Below are 26937 nucleotides of genomic sequence, written 5' to 3'. Positions count from 1 at the left end.
GAGATAAATAGGCGCATGAAACTTGCGCGCCGAGTGAAACCCGGGTAAAGGTTTACTATGGTGGATACCAGAATTTTTCGGTTTTTAAAAGGAACTGGTTTGCTGCAGAAATCACTCTACACTGCATAGCAATCGATTTGGACCTCTTATCTCTCATACTAGCCTAGTAGGCCATTAGGGTGCGAAACAATAGCCCCATATATTTAACACCGGTCGTCCTTACTGATTGCGCTTGCAATTATGATGTGTTCACTCGTGCATCACAACCCAACGTCACTTGGAAGCAATCACTTTTACATGCTATGATTAATTATTGATGGCCCTACCAACTTCTCAAAAACAACAAAATTTGATACCCCTACCAATTGATTTTTTTTTATGAAAATGCATATATTTTTACACATAGATGACCTACAACAATTATAAAAAAAAATCTCTAAATTATTATGACACCTCTATGATGATGGTGCCTGTGTCAATAATTTTTTTATGATTACATTAGTAAAATTTTGGATTAAATACTTGTTACTCCTCGTACTTTTCCTTGAAAAACAGTTTGGTCTCTCACCTTTTAAATTAAACTGAATAGTCCTTATTCTATCAAATTCTCATATAACAAGTTCAAAATGATCCGAAATGACTATTATGCCCCTCATTTCCTATTTTTATTATTATTTTAATTTTTTTCTCTATTTTTTTAATTTTTCTCCCCTTTTTTTAATATTTTCTCTCTCCCTTGACCTCTCGCTCCCTCTCTCTTCTTCCCTCTGCAACCACCGGAGAACACCTGCAACCTGATGGCCACCTCCCCCTGATTCAACCCCTCCATCCCTAGCTCCAACGCCTTCATGGCCTCGCCGCGCAACTTGTCGCCGGTCTCTCTGACCCAGCCGAGCTCCTCCTCGACGACTTCGATGCCGGAGAGATCGTACTGGTCGTAGAGCGCCAAGATCTCGCAATTCAGCTGGGCGGCCTTGGCGAGATCGATCTTCTCGGGGTCGACGGCGAGGTCGCGGAGCTTCTTGGAGAGGCGGAGGGCGCGGAGGGTGTGGTGGAGGAGCTCGGAGGTGGCGTGGAGGTTGGAGAGCTGGAGAGTGAGGGCGGTGATGGAGCGGAGGGGGTCGGAGAGAGCTGTGAATTTCTAATTGTTCTGGGTCCGTTTTGTTAATTTTTGCAGAGGGTAAACCAATTCCAACTGAGCTTCGAAATGAAGAGGCCAAGCTTCGTCAAGAAATCGATCTCGAAGATGAAAACACTGCTGGTATGATTCTATTGGAATGCAATTTCTGTTAAAGCCTGAAAATTTTTATTTATCAGATGGCATTGGCTTGAAATTGCAGTAATTTTTTTGTGTTTGTTGGTAAATAGAAGTTGTGGATTGCAGTAGTTTGTCAGTTTTTGTTGGTAAATATATTTGGGAAATTGACCATTTGCGGTAGCGGAGGTACTTTTGCTCATGTTTGTTGATCTAGTTTAAGTTCAAGTAATGAGGAAGGAAGATGTTATCTTTGATGCTTCTGTTGATTTAGAGACCGTGCGGCCAGGAGAGAGGGAGAGAGGGAGGGAGAGAGAAAATATAAAAAAAGGGGGAGAAAAATTAAAAAAAATAGAGAAAAAAATAAAAATAATAATAAAAATAGAAAATGAGGGGCATAATAGTCATTTCGGATCATTTTGGACTTGTTATATGAGAATTTGAGAGAATAAGGACTATTCAGTTTAATTTAAAAGGCGAGGGACCAAACTGTTTTTCAGGAAAAAGTATGAGGAGTAACAAGTATTTAATCCTAAAATTTTTAACACAAACAATAGGCTTAGAATATAGTTTTTAGTTTTCTACCTTCTTGTGCCGAAGAGGTAAAATGTTAAATAGAATCATTTAGACTCCTTATAACTGTAAAATTCTTGGGTTATAATGTTGTTCTCCATATTGTGGTTTTTGTCCTTCGGACAAAAAAAATTCTTATATGCAGTGACAGTGTAAGTGAACTAACAAGTCTAACAGATCTCAGCCGTTGATATTTATAAACAACCTTTTTTTTAATAACAAAAAAAAATATTTGATGTTATCTAGCCGTCCATTCCTGTTGATGCAACGGTGCACTGAATATTCGTAATCCATGTCAAGTTTTTATCTTCTTTGGGGACCTAATTTAAAACCGAAATTGTGCTAGAATTGCTATATCTAACTCCACCTATTGAGCTTGAATTGGAACATAATTCTTAAGAATTGTGGGAGACTCCTTGTCAATTTCGAGTTTATCGATCAAAACTATTTTATTATTATTCATAAAACGGCCTATAAGACTATTGTGCCGGCACAACAATCATATTGATTAAAAGAAGACTAATTTTGGTACAAATAACGGTGAAAAGCCTAAAACTACAAGACCACGGTGACCGCTAAAGTAAGAAAACTAAATTTCCTACAAATTTTAATAGAATTAATTTGATTAAACCTAACAAGTCACACTAGTTTGGACTGGAGAGCATAACATTAATTTGACGACGATGATCGCATTCATACTGTCATACATGTGCTAGTCATGACTGTTAAGTGTTACCTAAGAAGCGGACTTTGAGTCACGATTTTGGAGGTCTTCGCAATTCCAAGTATTGATCAACTTCAATTATTCAGTGCCTACCTAAATGACAAATACTTACAACAACTTTCCCTCATCAGTCTTAAATTCGGTTTTTAATCATGTCTGCCAAATTCGGTATTTCGATTTTCAGTATTACCACCTTTAGAACAACTAATTCTTTGTAATATAAATTAGAATGAACAATACTAGGTTTGTCATATTTATAGTCGTAACTTTGTATTCATCTACTTATTATAGCTTTCTTTTGTACATATGACATCAAGTTTTAGCCATTTTCAATAAAACTAGGTTATTTAACCATCTTTGACCAGGTTACTTAAAATATATGTACTATATATTAACGTAGTAAATGTACTAATATTCATACTATTATGAATTTTTTTTTGTATTTATTTCTTAATATACATGTATATGTATTGAAAACTATAGTAATATAAAACTAGCATTTAGATAATCGGTAGATCCAGTATTTACCAAAACTAAACCAACTTTTTCTGTAATTTTCAATTTTGGTTTTATCGGTATCGGTTATCAAAAAGTCGGTTTACAAAACCTAAAAAACATCGATTGGTATTTGATCGGTTCGGTAATTACCAAACCAAGTGGCATCCCTATTATAAACTCATTACATGCAGTTTGTACTTTTTTATTTTTATTCATTTCGTTTTCATTTCTAGGTAATTTGAATATATGCTCCCTTAACTGCAACTTGTTTCAGCCTTTTCAGGAGAACGAACTGATTAGTTGGGGATTGATCATATATAGCACTCATGTCTGTAAGTGTTAAAGATCATACAGTTATCGATATTAATGACAAGAAATGCATCTTCAGAGTTCCTAATGTGCTCCTGAGACAAAATCCAGAAGCATATACACCTGACGTTGTTTCAATCGGACCTTTGCATCATTATCGAGAAAAGCGAGGCCAAGAGGATGGTAAAGGAGGCAAGGAAGACAAAGAAGGCAAAGGCGGGGAAGATTTCCAACTCATGAAACGAGTGAAAACTCGCTATTTGAATGAAATTCTCACAGGTATGAAGATAACTTTGGAAGAGCTGACTACAGAAGTCATTAAGCTCTCAGATCAAAAGAATGAAGGCGAATTTGAGCAACGCGCGCGCGATTTTTATGCAGAACCACTTGATCATATTTCCTCTGAAGAGTTCATCAAGATGATGATAGTTGACAGTTGCTTCCTAATTCAACTGTTTCGGAAGTGTAACGACCAGAAACTCAGGGCCCTTGATGACCCGGTGTTCAACATGGACTGTATGTTTCATTTCCTATGCCATGACATTTTGCTCCTAGAGAATCAACTACCTTGGTTTGTTATCCACAGTTTGTATGGCCTTACCCTTGATATATACCCTGGTGAAGCTTCCCGTGATGTGTACTCTGGTGAAGCTTCCCTCTCTATTCTAATCCTGAAAGTTCTTAGCATACTACCATCACTGAAGCATAGTTGCTCAACCTATAAAACGCATCTCCATGAAAACGAGTGTCATTGTGATGCTGATGTTCTGCACATACTTGATCTGGTAAGAGCTTCCATAGTTATTCCATTAACTAACATAAAAGAGAGCGGGCATAAAGCAGCTGGTAAAGAAGGTACATCCAACCCTCAAGAACATCAAGTGCACACTGGGAACAAAGACAAGAGAGACAATAAAGCTACTCATGGAGACACAGATCAACATCAAATTCGTACCGCAACCGCACTCTCAAAGGCAGACATTAAATTCAAAAGGGTCGAAAAGGATAGCATAATGGACATCCAATTCAACGAGGGTGGGTGGTTCAAGAATGGGACTCTTGAGATACCACATCTAGACGTTGGAATGTCATCGAAAACATTATTCAGGAACCTCATTGCATTTGAGCAATGCTACCATGGTTATTCAAACGAGATTACATCTTATGCCATCTTTATGGATAACCTCATCTCTTCAAATGAAGATATGGAATTACTTTGCAAGGAAAAAGTAATAGGTAACTGGATGAGTGATGAAGATGGTTGTAAGTTTTTCAGCAATCTTTACAAGGATATCCCGCACAAGAAGTTCTACTATGTTGATCTGTGCGAACAAGTGAATGATCGTTACAGATTGAAATGGTATACATGGTTGGCTTCACTCAAGGGTGAAAAATTTTCTAACCCCTGGAGAATTTCGGCTTTCGCGATAGGCATTTTCATTTTGATTCTCACCGCATGGAGTCAGATAAACAACTTTCGGGTTAACCGGCACAAGTGAAGTTTTAATAGCTAGCTAGTTATTCACAATTGCCTGCGTTTCTCACTTTCTTTCTGTGTGGCTGTTGTTGTTTTTGGGATATTTGAACGTACCTTTTATATATGTGTGTTTCGATGTATATGTCGTTGTATGGTGTTTGTCCTTCAGACCATTCATATGCAATTTCCTAATCTGTATTGAGTTTTTACCTTCTTTGGAGACCCAATTTAAAACCCAAGTCATGCTGGAGTCGCTACATTTAACTCCGCTTGTTGGGCTTGCAACATAATTCTAAAGAATTGTGAGAGACTCATTATCAATTTCGAGTTTCTCGATCAGAATTATTTTATTATTATTTGTAAACCAGCCTACAGGACTAATTAAACTGTGCCGACAAAAAAAAAACAATTAGTTAGTTTTAACTCCAAAGGAAAAAAAAAATTAAAGGCTCTATGGCCGCACCGACCTAGAAAACCCTAGAATCCAAACCGGCCTCAATGTCGGTCATTTCTGCAGCCAGATTGCTTGGACTACACCCTATTCCTCCGTCAGCCATGTCTAACATCGATTCCGTCACCAAAAGCTTTGCTACCTCGCTAGCAATTGCGAGTAATGAGGTCGTCGACATCACAACCCAACGTCACTTGGAAGCAATCACTTTTACATGCTATGATTAATTATTGATGTCCTTACCGACTTCTCAAAAAAAAAAAAAATTGATAGCTCTATCAATTAATTTTTTTTGGAAAAAATTCTGCTTACTACCTTGTACTTTCAAGGCTCATCAGTTCAGTCCTTGCACTTCTAATTTAATCAAAAAAGTCATCGCACTCTCCAATTTCATCAAATCTATCCATTCTGTCACTACTCCGTCAATTTTCTTTGTTAAGGTGCTCACATGGCCAGCTGAGGTCTGATCTGGCAGTTTTATGGGACCTTCTCATAGGGAAAATTCCCAAAATACCCCAAGAATCACTCTCCACCTCTCTCTCCTCTCACTTTCTCTCTCTAATGACTCCATGAAAGAACCACCTCTCTCTCGTCGCCCCCTTTCAAACCCTAACCCTAATCCTCCGCCACCAATGGCCTCTTCCCCCAACCACACCCTCAACGGCGATTCAAACACCCACGCCTCAAAAAAGCCCAAACTCTCATTCATTACGTCCTCTAAAATCGCCGCCGAATTCTCCCACCACGACCCCAATGTCGCCCGGATCAACAACGATAGCTTCGGGTCCTGCCCCGACTCCATTATCCAGGCCCATCGCTGCTGGTAGCTCAAGTACCTCTCCCAGCTCGATCATTTCTACTTCAACGACCTCAAAAATGGCATCCTCCACTCCTGAACCATCATCAAGGACCTCATCAACGCTGACCACGTCGACAACACCACCGCCGCCGCCGTCATCGTCCTCCAGCAGGCCGCCTGGGGCTTCTCCGAGAGAAAATTCGAGAAGGGAGACGTTGTCGTCATGCTCCTTTATGCTTATGGCGCCGTCAAGAAGTCCATTGAGGTACCATTGCCGTTTCCTTTGAATTCTAATAATGAGATTGTAACCGAGATTAAGAAAGCTTTGGGAAAAGGGAAGGCGAATGGGAGGAGGGTTAGGCTAGCCGTGATTGATCATATTACTTCAACGCCTTGTGTGGTTATACATGTTAAGGAGTTGGTTAAGATTTGTAGGGAGGAGGGGGTTGATCAGGTTTTCGTCGATGCAGCTCACAGCATTGGGTGTATGGGTATTTTGGGAATTTTCTCTGTGAGAACGTCCCACAAAACTGCCAGATCAGACCTTAGCTGCCCATGTCAGTACCTTAACAGAGAAAATTGACGGAATAGTGACCGAATGGATCGATTTGATGAAATTGGAGAGTGCGAGGACTTTTCTGATTAAATTAAAAGTGCAGGGACTGAACTGATGAACCCTTGAAAGTACAGGGTGGTAACCATAATTTAATCCTTTTTTTTTTATGAAACTGCATATTTTTTACACACATATAAACCTGCAACAATTAAAAGAAAAAATCTCTAAATTATTACGACAGCTCTATGCTGACAATGCATGTGTCCTCGCTGGTTAATAATTTTTTCACAATCAAATCAACAAAACTTTTAACACAAACAATAGGCTTAGAATATAGTTTCTACCTTCTTGTGCTGAAGAGGTAAAATGTTTAATAGAATACTTTAGGCTCCTTATAACTGTAAAATCCTTAGGTTATGGTGTTGTTCTCCTTATTGTGGTTCTTATCCTTCGGACCAGTTATATGTAGTTTTGTAATCCATGTTGAGCTTTTTTCTTCTTTGGAGACCCAATCTAAAACTCAAGTTATGCTCGAATCATTATATCTATCGCGTTGGTCTTGTAACATAATTCTTAGGAATTGTGGGAGACTCACAATCAATTTTGAGTTTCTCGATCAAAACTGTTTTTATTATTGTTGGTAAAACAGCTTATAAGACTAATTAAATTGTGTCGACACAACAATCATATTGATTAAAAGAAGACCGACTTTCCGTTACATATCGAGTTATCTTTCCGTTATGTCACCGCTATATCAAAGCAAATGGAGTAGCCAGTAGAGCACTCTTTGCTAGTTGGTGCTTGTTATAATACATGTCTATTGTGGAGATTCCTGATATTATTTCGGGACATACTCTAGATGCTTATTGTAATCAGGAGTTTAGGCTCAATGTCCCCCCCTTGTATTCTGCAGTTTCATTAATCAAGGCTTGAGGGCAGCCGCACCAGCCCTTTATTAAAAAAAAAAAAAGACCGACTTTGATACAAATAAAGATGAAAAGTTTAAAACTACAAGACCGCTAAAGCAAGAAAACTTAATTTCTTACAAATAACATTAATTTCACGACGGTGATCACATTCATACTGTGATACACGTGCTACTACTTTTTGGTGCAGGTACCAGTCATGGAAAAGTAATTAATTCGACTATTAAAGGGTTACCTTAGAGCAAGTCCACCCGTTGAGCTTGACCGGTCAAGACTATTCACTGCTTTTTTGCCTTGTATTTCCACTATTGAGGTTGGCAGGTCAGATACTGTTCACAAAATGTCAAGAATGGTCACTTCGTAGTCAATTTCTTGACTACGAAAGTGACATGTACTGATCCATTTGTTTTGATATAGCGGTGGACTTGCTCTAAGAAGCGGACTTTAGTCACGATAAACAGTTGCATGTACTGATCCAACTTTAGTTCGAGTATTCAATGCCTATCTAAACGACAAATACTTGCAACAACTTTCCCTCATCAGTCTAGAATTTCTAGATCCATTCATCCTGTTATAAAAGGAACTGGTTTGCTGCAAAAACCACACTAACCCAAACCAAACTCAATCAATTTCTATAGATTCCCCTTCTCACCATTGATCTACTACGGCAAAGTTCTCTCTCAATCCCTCAGCTAGGTACAATTTATAGTAAGTAATGTTTTCCTTTTTCATTGCTAGCTACGTAGGGTATATATATGCTCAGAGCCGTTCCAATATAAGATGAGGCATAAAGCGAAATTTAAATAATCCCCCCTATTTTTAAATGGGAGCCTCAATTTTTAATTTTTATTCATTTTGTCACCCATTTTAGCGAAAATGCCCAACCAATAAAGAAAAAAAAAAAAAAAACTCTGTTACTCAAGTCTAAATTATTTTAGTTGGTACAAAATGTTATAGAGTAAAGATGCCCCATCAAAAAGTTTAAAATTTAGGCCTCTGTTTATTTTATTTGTGATATACAAAGAACCTATTAAATAGAAACTTTGCAGTATCATTAGTATGCAAGGATAAAGCTAAGAGCATCTCCAATGGATTGGTTAAATCCACGTGGAGTGCTTGAACGGTAATAAAAGACATGTAAACCCTCTCCAATCCTTAAGTCATATCTGATGTGTAATTGACATTTCGACCAAGGCTATCAAATTTGACAGAGCCATAATCATCTGTCTTTTATTTTTTTTATTGTTTCTCTCTCCCTCTCTCTCTTTCCTTCTCTCTCTTTTCTTCTCCTCTCTAATTCTCTATCGTTCTTCCCTAACCAAACCCATCAGATTCCTACCCAGATCTCCTCACCATGAATAGCTCCTTCTCACCATGAATAGACCAAAATCTCTATGTCCTCAACCTCACCACGAGTAGCTCTTCACCATGGATGAGTTCGATTTCAACTAGAGTTCTAATAAAATCATAAGAGAATAACATACTAAAACTCTCTCTCTTTCATCCTACCCAGACCAAATTAACTCATGAAAAACCTTTCATGATAGATGTTTGTCTCAGTGGTGGCGGGATTTGAAGATGGTGGGTGGTATGTTGCAGGTAGGATTTGCTGTTTGGCACCAAAGATTTGAGTTTTTTTGGTGATTATGGGAATTGGGTCTGTGAATAAGAATTAATTGGGATTTGAGTTTATGAGAAGTGTGGCATATCTGGAAATTGGGGTTCGAAACATGTGGAAGAAGAAGGAATTGGTGTTTTGTCAAAACTAGTGTATTACCACTTACCAGACAGAGACGCAGTGGAGTTGTGCGGCAACAAGGAGAACAGAGAAGAAGAAGTGGGAGATGTTGGGAAAAAATGGTTTATTTTTGTTATAAAATATTCTAAAAAAATAATATAATAATATTTAAATTTAACATATTCACTGGAGTAGAAATTTGTCAAAAATGACAATTGACACATCAACTTTCAAATTCGAATTTGACACAAGCATTTTAACTACTCCATTGGAGATGCTCTAAAGGTCCATACGTGGTTAAAGTTTCTATTAATAAGCTTGTTAACTGATTTGGGCCTAATACATTTTTCTCATATTATTTTATTTTTCACATTTGAATTAATGAACTTTTAAAAAAAAACTGAGGCCTGGTCCAGGTGAGGCCCAAAGCAATTGCCTTGGTTGCCTTACCCACGGGCTGGCTCTAATATGCTGATTACATGCATTTAGTATTTTATTCATTAATTCGTTTTCATTTCTAGGTAACTCGATTATATGCTCCATTTTTTTTTAATGATTTATTATATGCTCCATTAATTGCAACTTGTTTCAACCTTTTCAGGAGATCCACTGATTAGTTGGGGATTGATCATATATAGCACTCATGTCCGCAAATCATAGAAGTGGTAGAGATCATACAGGTATCGATATTCTCGATGACCACGAGAAAAGCAAGAAAAGCAAGAAATGCGTCTTCAGAGTTCCTAACGTGCTCTGGAGACAAAATCCAGAAGCATATACACCTGACGTTGTTTCAATCGGACCTTTTCATCATTATCCAGAAAAGCGAGGCAAGGAGGAAGGTAAAGGAGGCAAAGAAGGCAATGGCGAAAAATATTTCCAACTCATGGAACGAGTGAAAACTAGCTATTTGAATGAAATTCTCACCGGTATGAAGAATATTTCTTTGGAAGAGTTGACTACAGAAGTCATTAAGCTCGCAGATAAAAAGAATGAAGGCGAATTTGAGCAACGCGCGCGCGATTTTTATGCAGAACCACTTGATCATATTTCCTCTGAAGAGTTCATCAAGATGATGATAGTTGACGGTTGCTTCCTAATTCAGCTGTTTCGGAAGTGTGACGATCCGAAACTCAGGGCCTTTGATGACCCGGTGTTCAACATGGACTGTATGTTTCATTTCCTATGCCATGACATTTTGCTCCTAGAAAATCAACTACCTTGGTTTGTTATCCACAGTTTGTATAGCCTTATCATTGAAATATACCCAAATCAAGCTTCCCTCTCTATTCTCATCATGAAAGTGCTCAGCGTGCTACCATCACTAAAGAATTGTTGCTCAACCTATAAAACGCATAATTGTGATGCTGATGTTCTGCACATACTTGATCTGGTAAGAGCTTCGATGGTTGAACCATTGATCATAAAGGAGAGATCATGTAGAGCAGTTGGTAGAGAAGCAGAAGATCATCAAATGCATTCTTCGACTCATCAAGGTAATTCTGACTTCAATCCATTTCGAATGCGTGCCGCGACCACTCTCTCAGAGGCAGAAATTAAATTCGGAAGCGACGCAAGTGGATCCATATTGGACATTCATTTTAATAAGGGTTGTGTATGGAATGGGACTCTTGTGATTCCGCAGCTTGACTTTGGAATGTCATCGGAAACATTATTCAGAAACCTCATTGCAATCGAGCAATGCTACCATGGTTATGACTTATGAGAGAGAAATTATTACTTCCTAGTTCCTACGCCATCTTGATGCATGACCTTATCTCTTCAAAGGAAGATATGGAATTACTTTGCAACGCAAGAATAATAGATAACAAGATGCGTGATGAAGATGGTGGTAAATTCTTCCAAAACCTTTACAAGGACATCCCGGACAAGAAGTTCTACTATGCTGCCCTCTGCGAGCAAGTGAATGCTCGTTACATGATGAGACGGTACCGGTTCGAAAGGTTCATCAAAAATTACTTTTCTAGTCCAGGGAAACTACTTTATGCGTTCGTAGGCATTATCCTTCTGCAGGTACTTCCCACCATTCTGCAGACCACATTTACCATTAAGCAGTACTATTATCCTCCGAAATGATGGATCTTGCCACCTTTTGTGGGAAATTAATAAATATTTTTAGTACATTGTATGCAGCAGCGCTGATATGTTTGCTCAAGAACTCCAATCAATTAATGAAATAGGCTGCTTTACTCTAATTTATGTGTGTTTCATTTTCAATTTCAAAAAACAAAAAGAAAAGAATGAAAATTCGGATAGTTAAAATAGATACTTAATAATTGTTTTCGGTAAGATCCTTGGGCACTTTCTAAGATTTGTAAACATACTAGGAAGTTTTAAATCAAAGGATAAGAATGTGATTGGTACAATTAAGAATCCCCTATGTATACGACTACTTTCTCTACTCTGTCTTTCCATCTTTTCTGTTTCTCTTCTTGTGCTCGTCTTTCCTATCAGAATAACTATCGGAAGTGGAAAAACACACTACTAGAATTTTGTTCATAGACATCGGTCCAGAACCGATGTTAAACTAATTTTCGACCGATGTCTTAGTGGGTGTAGAGTAAGATATAGACATCAGTATAAGCGCGTTTTTAACCGATGTCCCAGACAACAACCAACATCGATTCTAAAAAACAAATCGATGTATAATCATTATAATCATCATAATCTTATATGTTAACTATATTTAATTCTTCATATTTTCACATTTTATGCTTAATAAAGTATATGTCGAACAATACCTACGTGAACATTTGCATCGATTTTTATTCCAGAAGCGATGTCCAGTACACTCGTAGACATCAGTCTCCAAAAAATTTGTTTGTTCGTGTCCATTTTTACGTGCATCTTGCCACCTTATTCTCCTGAGAACGATGTATGTGCCTTTAGGCAACATCAGTTAATCTATTAAGAATGATGTTTTATGTTACTAGGAACATCGCTTTTCATTATTTGAAACGATGTCTAGTAGTTTTGTAGACATCATTTCTATTTTTCAAAACCGATGTCCTGTATTTCATGGTAAATCGGTTTACTTTATAACAGCTGATTTGTAAGTTGACAATAGATAACGGTTTGGTGTTTAGATATCGATGTGCATTGGTTTTGTGTACATCGATTTTTGGGTGATATTTCGATATGTTCATAATCATGAGACATCAGTCCAGTTTTGGGTACTGATTTGTAATCTCTGAATTGACATCGTTTTCTTTGACATTAGTGTTTTGTTTCCCATTTATATACATCAGTTCATATATATATATATATATATATATATATATATATATATATATATATCTCAACATCTTAACTCAAGCACATCATCCAAAAATGGGACATTCCATTAATTTTCTTTCCAAATTCATGATCCAACAGAAAACTCCAAGCCTACAAAAGCTAGCCTAGAGACATATGAATAACAAGTTACAATAAGTTTTATCAACACATGCACATTGCCTCAAAGAAAAAAACTAGCCTTACTCCAAATCATTTTAGTAGTCAAAATTCTATACCAAAGTCTGTATATAATCAGCCACTTCAATGCACACCTCATCGCTGTTGGCTATATGATTTCCGAGTCTTTACCGCCCACTAGAACTGTATAAACCAACACAATCAAGTCACAATCATTGGGTAAACAAGTTAATATTTAATTAACCCAAAAACAAAACAAAAAACTCAAACAAACAAACTGCAGCACCTGAACTACAAGATGGATCTGCACAACTACAAGTCACATCCAATACTAATATAACTGGATTTTACCAAATTTAAACACACATAAATCAAGAAAAATGAATCACCCATATACCATACATGTGCATACATGCACGCTTTTAGAATTCTCATGTTGCACCAAATTAAATGCACATATTTCTTAACGCAAGCAAGCAAACCTCTATTTTAGTTACATCATTTACTTTTTAAAGAAAAAAATAGCTAATACTTTAGAGAAAAAAAAAAAATAGATGGAAGAGACAGTACAACAGAAGATGTATTACCTGATAGAAGGCGAAGCATAGAGGCCATCAAATGTTATTTCAAATTTTCAATTAAGTCATGACTATACATGTACCTCTATACCATCACGAGTATAGTTGATGAAAGTAGGCAAAGCTCTTGATCCTGTTTGAACGTCTGCCACAATATTCAGGTTCTCGTCCCGCACTTCCACCTTTCAAATCTCCAATCCCACTCTTTAAGCCAAAAAAAAAAAAACACACAGAACAATTTGCAGTGAATAGTGTAATTTAGAATCATAAGTCAACATTTGCTGAACTGATCTAAACTCAACAAATAATATAAGAAAGCTATCCACACTTTGAACAAAACAGTACCTGCTTGCATAGGTCCTTCAAGAAACTCAGAGTATGCAAAGGGCTTTATGTCATTGAACTTAGCAATGAACGAGTGCTTTACGATATCGATGATCATTTCACAGACGAATACCACACCAGCGTTCTGCAGTACCAAAAATGTTAAAACAGTTTCCCATCAAATGTTTCCTCCAGAATGTTTTGAGCTAGGATGAATATGATAAATGCATAAATGTGGAACCTCTCCACAGAATCTGGTCACAAACAAAAAATAAAATAAAATCAAAGAGGATTTAGGACCATCTGAAAAGAATATAAGACTAATCTAATTTAATTCATCGGACACAGAACCACATCTAGTTTAATTAACATAGTGGCTATAAGCCAATAAAAGGAAGCAAACTCACCAAAGTATACCAGGCTATGAATGTTTTCCTTACTATATCGCTTGAACACATTGCTTTTTATCTCGGCAAAATTATAGGACACCAGCAAAGCGAACAAGTCATTATTGTGAGCAACAATGCAGTTTGACAAAGTAATTGCCTGAACAAAGAGGATAAATGAATGAATAAGTACGTAGAGTCAAGGATCCAATGACATTGAAGGGAAAATAACAGAACAAAAAATATTAAATTTCTAAAGTAAGGATATTTGAGGTAGTCACGGCTAAAGCTTGGTCGCAAGTAAATCTCCAAATCCAGAATCTCATGTTTTCTGTTGGACAACTACCAAGTCTGTCTGCTGAGTTAAATAGAGTTTGCAATACATTTCCATTAAAACTCTGACATAGTTTGTCAAATATCTGTATAGAGGGGCAAGAATCAGTAACATGTGTTAGCTAAAACACTGTAACATAGTAGTGCAATCACTACATATCAAACTGATGGACTGATATTAGACCATCCACCCATTGTCTATTCATCATAAGTACGTGAACCATTCTAACATGTAGATATAACTGACAAAATAGCATGTATAGCATCCATCTTGCTGCAAGGTAAACAACTTCACCTTAGAATGACCTTTATTTTATTTTATTTTTTCTTTTGACAAAATAGTATTAGCCCATGCCAAGGAATTATAAAATATGACAAAGATTAGCTCATTGACTTCAGATGACTACTTTTGAAGAACTATGAAAAACAAAATTTATATAACTAAACACTTAGGCACCAGATAACTAGAACTCTTAGTTCTACAAGATATTGTACACAAAGAGCAAGATCAAATTGTGTATAAAACTTCACATAATTAGTACCAAGTACTCTATCGGCCTTCCAATTGTGCAACTTATAGTTTTCACAGACAAGACACAATACCACCACAATCACTATTCCAAGATACAAGTAATCTCCACTTCTAGTTCGCAAACTAAGCTGATAAATTAAACAACGAAAAAGCTAACCCAAGCATACAAAAATTGCTGAACATGATTATGACAGTTTCAGTAGAACTTAAAGCATGAAAAACCATGTAGATATAACTGAACTCCTAATATATCAAACCTCCCATAGTTAGCAGTAGTAAAGAAGCTTATAAATCATTTTCAGATCCCTCCTCATAAACAAAAGTGCTGAAAACCGGTCCCATTGATCTTTTTGAATCATTATTACCAATCGAGCTACCATCTCCACCTTTGCTCTTTTAGAAATACAAAACAAACAATCCGACAAGAAAACCAAACAGAAAGTAAGTAACTACACTGCTGTACTAATACAGAGAAACATCGAAAACAACAAGGACTAGCGAGACCACTCACCACAATCAAACCATCAGTCCAAGTAGGATCGATATAGCTCACTAACAATATCAATGTACTTCTGCCATGCTTGCTAAATCCTCAATCACCAAATCCCCAAGAAAAACATTTCAACCTCCAGACCGTCCAATCTCAAAAGCATAACAAAATCAACAGTACGTTCAAACTCAAGGTGACCATACAAATCATAGAATAAAGCAATTAAAACCAAAATTGCATAGCTCACAATTTCAATTGGTACAAAGATTGGAAGGAAGCAAGAGAGAACATACCCAAGCTGGAGGTAAAACAAACCATAAGGGAAAAATCTAATTAACCAATAACTTTTTCAAGAGAAAAGATCAAAATAGCTGGTTGCTAGGACATAAAATCCAGCAATAAGAGGAAGATTCCCAAGTTCATATTTTCTATATACTAATATCTAATACTAGAGTATATGAACATGTAATTCTTTAAAATTATTTCGATCCTTCATGTGATCAGAAATTCATAATACATAGTACTATATATTATGCCTACGTTCATCTGGGTTTTTAAATTCAGAATGCATGTATGTAAATGTAATAGAAACCTTGGCCCCAACATCCCCCAGGAATAATATCACTCCTTGATTTTGTTTGGTTGGCAGGGAAAGTACTTCCAGAAAAATATAATTAGTTGGGGCTCAGCTTTAATGAAAACCTGCTAACTCCATTGCAATAGAGAAGTTAAGAAATTCATTACTAAGTTGCTAACTCTCCCAGTGATCTTTAAGCTGTCAAGCACTCAGTCTTGCATGGCTTGCAGAGGCTATGTAGATCATGAAGCCTTATCTCAAAATTAAACCTCTAAACATCCAAAATAGATAAAACCCAGATGCAAGCAATGACCATTTGACTTGAAAACAGACAATCCCACAGTTTATCTTGGTTATTACCTTCACTCACTACCCAAAACCTAATTAAGCAAAATTCCATCAATTTTCTTCAACAATATTCTGAATAAACCAACAAAACGACATCAAAATCGCACCTTGATGAGGATTGTGTTGCCCCTAAAGAGCTGGAGCTTCTCCATGGTCTCAGGGTGGAGCGCGACGACAGAGTTGACATCATTGATGGCCTCATCAACGACAAGGCGATTCGCTGCCTTCTTCCGCTCGAGAATCGTAGAGCTGAAATCCCTCTTAGTCCCCTTACTGCAACAATTTTCAAAGCAATCGCATCAGAAATCAAAATCCCTAAAAATTTCAGAAAATCAAAAAAGTTAGCTTAAAATCGAAAAGAAGAGGAATTGGATCTGAGGGATTACAGGTCGGACGATTTAGCTTTATCGGTCATGGTGGAAGAAGAGCAGGAAACTGACTCACCCAACTCATTCTCCTTATATGTGAGGTCGGGCTCTAGCCCACAAATCCATAGAATAAAAACAACTAGAAGAAAACATCGAAGAGCGAAAAAGAAAAGAGGGGCTGTGTTTAGAAATTCATACACCGATCTGGAGAGAGAAGCTGAGATGAGATGAGAAGCTAATTGATCTCGGTCAGAGGTGAAGAAAGGTCGAGAAGGAGCTCGGGTTTCTTCGACATTGTCAGGATCTATGTTTCTTCGACTCTCTTGGCGTTTCAGACTCCGCCGGAAATGGAGGAGGAAGGATTGTGATGGTGAGGAGGAGGACGAAGAGCTCGAGGGTTTCGATCTGTTTCAGATTTGGGGTCGGGCGCAATTTTTTTTTAAGTATAAAAGTTTTGAGTTTTAGTACCTGCTTCTTCATTTCACTTAAAAGACTTAGCGCGTTTTGCAAAAATAGGTTCCCGCAAATTTTCAAACAAAACTTTTAACACCGGTCATTTTAAGAACCGATGTTAATGATATACATTTAAATCGGTATTTTAGTAAAACGATATTAGATTACTTTTTTACGTCGTGGGCAAGTCTGATCGATTTAAAACATGCGATGTCTATTAACATAATTCTAGTAGTGACAGATGTTCTGAAATTTAATCATTTGTATTGCTCGATCTCTTCTTTTTCTTATTCCGACACTTCTTTATTTCTATCTCCGTCAGAACTTTCCTCACTCTCATTTCTAGAAGAATGATGATGATGATGATGATGAGTACTATCTGATGAATACCACCTTTTTTTAGATCCCTTTTTTCATTCTTTCAAGCTCTTCGCCATCCAAATTACTATATCCTGAACTCCTTTTTGCCCTCCTTATTACCTGAACTCGTCTTTTGTTTCTGTTTGGCAGAAGCATTCAAATTCTCATCCTGTGTTACCAGTAATGGGAAAATATAAACCTACTCTTAATTATTACAAAATTTAAAACCAAAAACAATTAAGAAACAAAAGAAAAGAAGCTATGAACTTCACTCCAGAGAGCATATTCGTAAGAATAGGCTACAATTGGGAGAAGGTAGGTACAATCAAATGACCTGCAGACAACTCCAAAAAGCATCAGTATTTGCTCAAAAGTGTACTAGTATTTTCATTAGTAAGATCAGAATCAATAATGTCATTCTAAAAATTTTACTTCGGAATAAAACTCAAACCCAGACTCTGATTCAGTTTTCCATCTTAGATTACATTCTGTTAGTAATGAACACTTATTTTCAAGATTTGTAACCATATCAACCACCGGATAATGAAGACTTAATCTGGTCATCTTATAGCTATTATTAAAGCAAACAAACACAACAATCATTTTCCTGCACAAATTAACCTACAATCATAACAAAGAAATCATCAACAAGACTACTACTATTTCATGCCTAAAAGGATGCGTAACTGCATCATTGTTGAAAGGAGGATACCTGACTTGTTTCTGGGGTCATCTCACAACAAAATTTAACAAAACTACTTTTTATGGGACAACAAAAACAAAACACATACATAAAATTCACAGCAAAGTGAAAACAATAACAGAGTGACAGATAACCCAATTAAAGCAGACTCCTCTGCACTACACTAAGCAATAAAAAAAAATGGCTATAGTTTCAGCTACTGAGGCAACAAATCTTCATATATACTCCATTTTTCTTCCAAATTGATATCAGTAACTGTTCATTGATTAAACTAAGGGGGGTGTATTCATTTAAGAGTCTACAAGATTTTTTTGTATTTTGAAAATCTATGGGTATTCAATTGAGATTTTAAACAATCCTTTAAAATCTTGATGTATTTAATTAAGATTTAAAATTATCTATTCAAATATGCAGATATTTAAAAGTATACGGATTTTTAAGGATTTCATTAAATGCTGGATTTTGGAGGATTTTATAGTGCTTTTTATACATATCAAAACTCAAAAACAATCCAACCACTTCCCAAGAGATTTTGATGGATTCTTTCTCACTCAAAAAATGAAAAAGCTCTTCACCAAAAAAAGAAAAGAAAAAAAGAAGCAGCTCTCAATAGGTGACACTCATCCATTTTGTCTTAGACCTATCTTCCCACTATCCTCCTCTGCCTCTACCTCTGCTCTCATCTAATAATTTTTTTTTAATTTTTATCACTATAGCTCTAGAAGCCTTAATCCTTCTAGCTAATTAAGCTCACTTTCAATGGTATTGTTAAGATGATACATACACACATGTTTCTTTTTTTTGAATCAAACCCGAAGCCGGGTGCCGATATATATCATATATTCATCTAAAGCTAGAACTGTACATACACACATGTTTCTTTTGCAAATTAGATATGAAATAAATTATATCATTAGTTTACTACTTTATTTTTTGTGTAACATTTTGGCCGATTAGTTTTAACTTATTATTCATATATCATTATACACAACATAAAGAATGGTAGATTACCATATATATATATATATATATATATATATATACAGCGCTTCTCCGGTGTGGACGTCCGCACTTTTTGCTTAGGTGCGGATTTCCGGTTTTGACCCACTTTCCGATCACATTTTCACATCTTAGCCGTTCAGTTTTTAGGTCATAATGTATAGATCACCTCTACAAAATTTCAGCCAATTTGGTGATCGTTAAGGCATCAAAAACTGCAATTTACCATTATAAATACGAACGGTTCCGGTTCGACAGATTCGGTCCGTTCGTGTAAATTGCAATTTTGGATGCCTTAACGATCATCAAATTGGCTGAAATTTTGCAGAGATGATCTATACATTAGGATCTAAAAACTGAACGGCTAAGATGTAAAAATGTGATCGGAAAGTGGGTCAAAACTGGAAATCCGCACCTTTTTCTTCGGTGCGGATATCCGCACCTGAGCAAACTTATATATATATATATATATATATATATATATTCAAGTAAAACCCTAATTTGTGTTTGGCCCAAAATCTAGGTTACTTGACCTAGTGATAATAGGGTTTAATTAGAAGAATCTAGAGATTAGCTTTCCTTGTATGATTCAGACTCTATGTATTGTAATCCTCTATATAAAGAGGCCCCTATTATCAATGAGAATACACAGCGATTTTCTCTCATTTTATGATTCCCTAAAACACGTTATCAGCACGAAGCCCTAACCCTGAAAACCCTAATTTCGTAACCTTCAAAATCCTGCAACCACCGCCTCACATATCGAAGCCCTAGTCCCAAGGAGCCCAGAACCGGAGGCGGAACCACCGGAACCGGCTGTCAGAAAAATTGGACCGGCCCCTGCCTTGTGCCTGCCCCTGCGAGCCTTGCCGAGCAGCTGCCGAGCCATGTGCATGCATCTGTCGAGACCTGCCGACAGCCCCTGCAAGCCTCCTGCCGAGACCTGTTGTAATACCCCGAAAATCCAATTTATTTTCCGAGGACATTTTTGAATGATTTCGTGGTCATGGGTGATTGTACGAAGCTTGGAGAAGTGTGAAATTTGTTCGATCGATTTTATTTCGAAATCGTACGTATTTAGGGGCGTCTCAAAAATCGACTTTTTATACGTACATAATTTGGGAAAATTTCCTTCATGAAAGTTGTAGAGCTCGTCGATACGATCGCGTGTATATGAGGAACACAAAAATCGGAGCTCGTATGAATTAGTTATGATTTTTTGAAAATATTGCCAAATTGGTATAAAACTTCCATTTTTGGAAGTTTCCAAAAAAAAATCAATTCAGTTTCCAAAATGGGAAACCCGGCGCGTTTTTTTCTCTCTCCTTCCTCCCCCGCGTCCGAGCTCGCCGGTTAGCCTGCAAATTCTTCTCCGGCCAATTTCTTCCTCCTCCGGCCACCAATCTTCACCAAACTTCTTCCATTGGCTTCGTATGGTCCTTGCGCACCTGTATGCGGTGACCTTGCACGGCAGCGCCTCCTGTATCGGCGGTGGTGAGCTCGTTCCAATTTGAGTTCGATTTTGGTCAACGCCGGTTTTCTCCTAGTTCCGGCCACAAAAACTTCCGATCCTTGGCTCCATGAACTCCTCTCAACCTGCTGATCATCATACTAGGAGGATTGCACCTAGAGTGACCGGTTTCACGTTCGTCAGAGCTCGGTAAGTTTTCGATCCGAAACGAAAATCTTTCGATCGGTATATCTCGAGCTGTAGTGCATCGTTTCGATTGATTCTTTTTCCAGTGGGTTCCCCTTGATGTTCTTAACAACTCTATAGAAGGAATCGAGGCCTGAAATTGAATTTTTTACGTCGAAAATCGAGCTCGCCGGTTTCTGGAAAATTTCCGGCCACTTCATACTGTTCAAGGTAATTATCGACCCCTTCCGTTCATTTTTAGACTTCGTGCTAGTTATGAAAGTTGTTCATCTTGATGAGAGGAAGAGGAGCAGCCAGGCCCCGACACCATTGGCGGTGGTCGGCGGCGGCTCTGCCCCTTTACCGGCGTCCCTTTTCCGGCCACCTCCGGGGGTCAAAAATGTGATTTCTTTACAGTTGTAGATTCTACGTTTCGATACGATCGTTTGCATATATAATTCATAATTTTTGGATATCGTATGATTTAATTATGAATTTTTACGGTTTCGATCGATTTCGATAACCCAATTATTGTTTTTCGAAGATCGGACCGTCCGATGGACTTGTAGTTTTGATATGTTGATCGTATGACTGTCCCGGTGACCTTGTGAGGTCACGGGCGAAGATCCGACCGTTGGATCTTCGTATAATTGTGAATTAGGGTTTTGGAAGGCGATTTGTGAGAATCCGACCGTCGGATTTTCGTGAAAATTTGTAGAGATGTTTATAAGGACGATTCAGGAAGATCCGACCGTTGGATCTTAGTGATAATTTTGGGGGATGATCCTATGGGCGACCCGTGAGGATCCGACCGTTGGATCATCATATAATTTCGATCCGACCGTTGGATCGTCTTTATTTTATTTTATAAGTTGGTTGGCTAAGTTATGATCATATTGGATTTAGGTGATTGACGGTCTTCCTTGGTGAGCGGTTGTGGCGTGTTTTGTAAAATAAGAAGACGCAGCTGGATTAGAGGTGAGTAAATCTCACGTGGTTCATATTACGAACCTTGCACTTTTAAATAATTTATTTGTCGTAATTGTGTGAAAAATATTTATGGAATAAATATTTGTTTTTAATCACATGGACTTGATCAACTACGGTCCATAGGTAACCAAAATGATTTTAAATTATACAAAATGAATTTCCTGTTTTCTTGCGTGAACTATAGTTGGTATTAGTAATTATCCCTGAGCGGATGATTATGTATATATATATTTACGTGGATATATATATGGAATGGTGTGACATTGAAGAGTGTGGAATTGTGTTGATTTAATTATTATGGTTTGAGATGTGGCGTTATACGTGAATTACCATATTTATATGCGATGATTGTGATCATTGAGTCATGTAGTTTTTATGATTAATAGTGGGGGATGTATAGAGTGTTGGGACGTAGTGCTCTGAGGACTGAGAGTCCGAAGAACGCCGGTTAAATGATAACCGAGATGTAGTGCTCTGAGGACTGGGAGTCCGAAGAACGCCGGTTAAATGATAACCGAGATGTAGTGCTCTGAGGACTGGGAGTCCGAAGACCGCCGGTTAAATAATAACCGAGATATAGTGCTCTGAGGACAGGGTGTCCGAAGACCGCCGGTTAAATAATAACCGAGATGACAGGTAACAAGGTAGTTAGAACTCTAACGTGTTATTGGTGTTGGGTCCAAACAGTTGGGATGGACCACAGTGGTAGTATTGTGGGTAGAGAATTGTGGAAATATATTTGTTGGGGATTTTCTGTGTTTTGTTTTGATGTTTCCTAGCAGATGTTGAAATTGTTGGTTTTTACTTGAGTTAAAATAAACATGTTATAAAATAACAATTCTTTCTTATTTACTCACGAGCTTTGCAAAAAGCTTACCGGGTTTTGTGTTGTTGCAATTCCCGGTACACTATTCAAATTGTGTAGCGGGAAGTCTTGCAGGTTAGGAGAATCAGGGCGGTGATCGTGCGGGTTAGAGTAATTGTTGTAGTTTTACAATGATTGTAATAGTGAGGTGAGTGATGCTCAATTTGAGCTTTACATATTTACGTTGTATAAATGAGTTGTAATAAATAAATTTGAGTTTTGAAATTTGAGTGACTTATGTTTTAGTTGTATATTCATGTCTCGGACTTTGAATTAGTTATTCAAAAATTCGGGGCGTGACACCTGTCGAGACCTGCCTAGACACCTTCCGAGCCCTGCACACCCCTGTGCCTACCCCTATCGACATCTGCCGAAAGCTTTGCATAGCCCCTGACGACACCTGTCGAGACCTGCGCACCCCTGTGCCTGCATCTGCCAACAGCTGCCTAGCACTTGCCGAGCATCTGCCTGCCAGCCCTGCACAGCCTCCGTACATCCCTGCACAGCCCCTGCAGCAACCCTGCCTAGCTCTGGCCGCCAACTAAAGGCCACCAGTTTCCGGCCACTTTTCCTGCGACCTCCGGCAACCTTTTTCCAGCCACCTCCGTCAACTTTTTCGGTCAAGAATTCCGGCATCTTTTCAAGGTAAACTTTTCTAAAAGTTCTCGTTTTTGAAGTTTTTCAATTTCTTCTTCTTTTCTCGGGGACTTCCAACATCCCTTCTTCTACCCCCCTTTCTTCTTCATAGGGGAGACCAAAAGCTGAACTGTGGGGGTTCGTGCTTACTCTAAGCTTGGAGCTTGTAGAGTCCTCCAAACTTAGAGTTTGTTGAGAAGAAAACGATCGACCACATAAATCGTTGTTTCGATCTAATCCAAAACCCCTCTTGGAATTGGATTTTCTTGGAAGCAACTACGCTCAGAAAATCCCTAATTTCTTGGAAGCGACTACGCTCAGAAATTTAATAGTTTTTCGTGGTAGCCTTTTTCGCTCTGAAACTAACCCTAATCTTGTGTTGTTTTTCAGGATGAGTAACCTGAACAAGTTGAACTTTGTTCCACTGGAGACAACTGGCGCAGGATACCATAGGTGGGTCCGAGATGTGCACCAACATCTTAAGGCTGATGGACTTCTGGGAGCCATCCAAGAGCCTAGTCAGAACGTGCTCTCCATTGAGCAAGCTACTGCTTTTGAAGCAAATCAAGCTAAAGCCATCATTCTCATGACAAGGCACATGAATGACGCGCTCCAAAGTGAATACCTCAATGAGGAAGACCCAAGAAAGCTACGGGTAGAACTTGAGCAGTGATTTGGCAACGTTCGTGACTCCCTGCTTCCTGATTTAGAAGTGCGATGGCATAGCCTCCGCTTTTGTGATTTCAAGTCTGTGCTTGATTATAACTCGGAAGCCCTTCGTATCAAGTCCCTGATGGAGTTTTGTGGCCAAGCCATAACTGATACGATGTTGATCGAGAAGACTCTCTCTACCTTCCCCGTCTCTGCACTGATGATTTCAAAGAATTATCGGATTGATGTAAATGCAAGACGTATCACAAGGTTTCATGAGCTCATTGGCGCCATGAACGTAGCTAAAAAGTACGACAATATTCTTGTGAAGAACTATAATGCTAGACCCGTGGGAACTAAGTTTATTCCGGAGTCTAACTATAGTCACGCCCCCAAGGGAGGACGCAAGGAGCGAAACCCTAAGAGTAGGGACAATTCTGGACGTTCTGGTCCATATGTTCACCCTAAAGAGGAAGGAAATCACCAAGAGAGTCGTGCACGGAACCGTGGAGGTCAACGTGTGAAGAGAGAGAGAGGCGGAGCCTCCGACCATGGTGGTAACGCCATTAAGAGCTTTGGTCGTCCAAATCCCGCCCCAAAGGCGCCTCGATCAAAGGAGCCTGACAATAATGATGTTTGTCTTCGATGTGGATCAACTGGACATTGGGCCAAAGCATGTAAAGCATCCCAGCAAGTTGCAAACGCGTACAAGACGTATCGTGAAGCAAGGGAGGCAAACTACATGGAACAAGAAGATCAAGATGGCGATCTCGATCTAAGGGTGGAAAACTACAAGGATCAAGACCCAGAAACTGGCGATTTTGATTAAGTCTTTTTATTTTCCAAGAGATGTAGGCAATTGCCATATTATTTTTGTAGTAGATGCCAATGGTATTAGTCTTTCTTCAAAGTAGGCGTACTCAATGTAAGTGTGATGTCTAGGAAGGTTTTGAGATAAGTGGTACTTAAGTGAGCCTTGCTCCACCGACATCTCTCTACTCACCTGGTCACATTTGCATTGGAATTACCGAAAGGAGTTAGACGACTACCATTGTTTTGCATTAGCTAGTTTATTGGATTAGATTTTCTTTGGTTAAAGAAAGGATGATGTAATTCTGTTTGGCTTATTAATAAAAGTTGAGTTCTTTTCTTTATGACTCCTTTTTAATTATGAGCTTTTCTTTTAGGAATGGATGAACTTCAATGTCTTGCGGATAGTGCGACTACGCACACTATTCTACGACATAGGCAATTATTCTTAGAGATGTTGCCTACATATTCCTCTGTGACTACGATGGCTGGGCCATCAGGTTTAGTTCAAGGACATGGAATGGCCCAATTCCTATTGCCAAATGGCACCTTGATTAAAGTCACTGAAGCTCTCTACGCTCCTAAGGCAAATCGAACCTTATTGAGCTTCAAAGATATAAGAGCCAACAGATTCCATGCGGAAACGCATAATGAGAACAGAAAAGAGTTCCTTTGCATTACCTCTAATGATTGCGGACGAAAGTGCATCTTAGAGAAGCTTATGTGTCAGTTTAGTAGACTTTATGTCACTACAATTCGACTAATTGAATCCAACAATATGATAAGAGAAGATCTCTTGGATTCTGACACATATTGGCTTTGGCATGACCGACTAGGACATCCTAGTCGTGATATGATGCTCCGTATACTAAAGACTTCACACGGACATCCATTCTTCAGAGTGAGAAGAAGCATGAATCGAAAATTGATTCCTGGACTGAGCAAGACCGCAACAATTGCAGCATCTGACATTGCAGCCGTCTTGAGGCGCCATAGAGCCGCTCAAGTCCCATGTGATGACGCCACTAATGGCGCCAACCATGAGCATGATGCCATGGTTGTTCCTCCCAATGGCCATGACACAATAATTACCAATTCCCATGGCTCCAAAGCCATGATGGGAGATGTAGTCACACACTTTGCTTCTAATAGCGCTACAGACGCTCAGGCCCAACCAAAATCCTCATTGGTTGCTTCTAAGGCCCCTCGCTCATTATGCAAAGCCTGTTCATTTGGAAAATTAGGACCGAGACCGTCCTATGCAAAGGATCCTAAAATACTCATCCCGTTCTTACAGAGAATCCAAGGGGATATCTGTGGACCAATTCAACCACCATGAGGACCTTTTAAATACTTTATGGTATTGGTTGATGCATCGACACGCTCGTCACATGTCGCGCTGTTGTCTACTCGAAATGCTGCTTATGCTAAAACTCCTCGCCCAGATTATCCGTCTACGGGCTCACTACCCTGACCATCCAATTAAGTCAATTCGACTTGATAATGTTGGGGAGTTTACATCGAAAACTTTCGATGACTATTGCATGTCACTGGGGATTGATGTAGAGCATCCAGTTCCTCATGTTCATACCCAAAATGGTCTCGCAGAAGCCGCTATCAAACGACTACAGATGATAGCGCGGACATTGGTTATGCGCACCAGTCTCCCTGTTTCTGCTTGGGGATATGCAATATTGCATGCAGCGACGCTAATTCGTCTACGACCCACTGCAACCCAATCTTACTCTGCGTTACAGCTAGTGACTGGGTACGAGCCTGATATCTCGCACTTACGCATTTTTGGGTGTGCCATCTATGTGCCTATTACGCCGCCACAACGTACTAAGATGGGTCCGCAACTACGAATGAGCATATATGTTGGATATGAATCTCTAGCCATCGTCCGCTATCTTGAACCCTTGACAGGCGATCTCTTTACCGCTAGATTTGCAGATTGTCACTTTGATGAGACAGTCTTCCCATCGTTAGGGGGAGATAAGAACACCGATGTTCAACAGGAACGACAGGAATTGTAGTGGTCTGTCCCCACTATGTCTCATCTCGATCCCCGTACCGTACAGTCAGAACTTGAAGTGCGACGAATAATCGAGCTCCAGAACGTAGCAGACACTCTGCCTAATGCGTTTTTTGATGTTG

General features: G+C 38.5%; 2 protein-coding genes and 2 long non-coding RNA genes across 6 annotated transcripts; 3 read left to right on the top strand and 1 right to left on the bottom strand.

Moving 5' to 3' along the window:
- The first annotated feature begins 740 nt into the window (after positions 1-740).
- On the top strand, positions 741-5063 carry LOC112198581 (UPF0481 protein At3g47200). 2 transcript variants are annotated; one of them, XM_040518593.1, is made up of 2 exons: positions 741-1261; positions 3334-5063. In XM_040518593.1, exon 2 carries the CDS (start codon positions 3377-3379, stop codon positions 4856-4858), a length of 1482 nt encoding a protein of 493 aa, XP_040374527.1. In that variant the 5' UTR covers positions 741-1261; positions 3334-3376; the 3' UTR covers positions 4859-5063. The 2 variants fall into 2 exon arrangements, with proteins under 2 accessions (XP_040374527.1, XP_024195504.1); XM_024339736.2 differs by having other exon boundaries at positions 3325-5063.
- A 4886-nt stretch (positions 5064-9949) lies between these two features.
- Positions 9950-11032, top strand: LOC112198679 (UPF0481 protein At3g47200). Its single transcript, XM_024339811.1, has one exon. It carries the CDS (start codon positions 9950-9952, stop codon positions 11030-11032), a length of 1083 nt encoding a protein of 360 aa, XP_024195579.1.
- A 2441-nt stretch (positions 11033-13473) lies between these two features.
- LOC121052692 lies at positions 13474-14216 on the bottom strand. The gene is made up of 3 exons (XR_005809803.1): positions 14051-14216; positions 13665-13897; positions 13474-13523 (listed from the first exon to the last, which is right to left on the bottom strand). It is a non-coding gene; the product is annotated as an uncharacterized LOC121052692 (long non-coding RNA).
- Positions 14217-20485: 6269 nt separating this feature from the next.
- Positions 20486-23763, top strand: LOC112200424. Of its 2 annotated transcripts, XR_005810309.1 has the most exons (6): positions 20486-20852; positions 20936-21059; positions 21735-21806; positions 22744-22831; positions 22961-23328; positions 23710-23763. It is a non-coding gene; the product is annotated as an uncharacterized LOC112200424 (long non-coding RNA). The 2 variants fall into 2 exon arrangements; XR_005810308.1 differs by lacking the exons at positions 22961-23328; positions 23710-23763 and having other exon boundaries at positions 22744-22915.
- The last annotated feature ends 3174 nt before the right edge of the window (positions 23764-26937 follow it).

The sequence above is a fragment of the Rosa chinensis genome, chromosome 4, assembly GCF_002994745.2.
Source record: "Rosa chinensis cultivar Old Blush chromosome 4, RchiOBHm-V2, whole genome shotgun sequence".
Taxonomy (NCBI): domain Eukaryota; kingdom Viridiplantae; phylum Streptophyta; class Magnoliopsida; order Rosales; family Rosaceae; genus Rosa; species Rosa chinensis.
The sequence above is the reverse complement of the archived record's forward strand: the minus strand, read 5'-3'. Positions and strand labels throughout refer to the sequence as shown.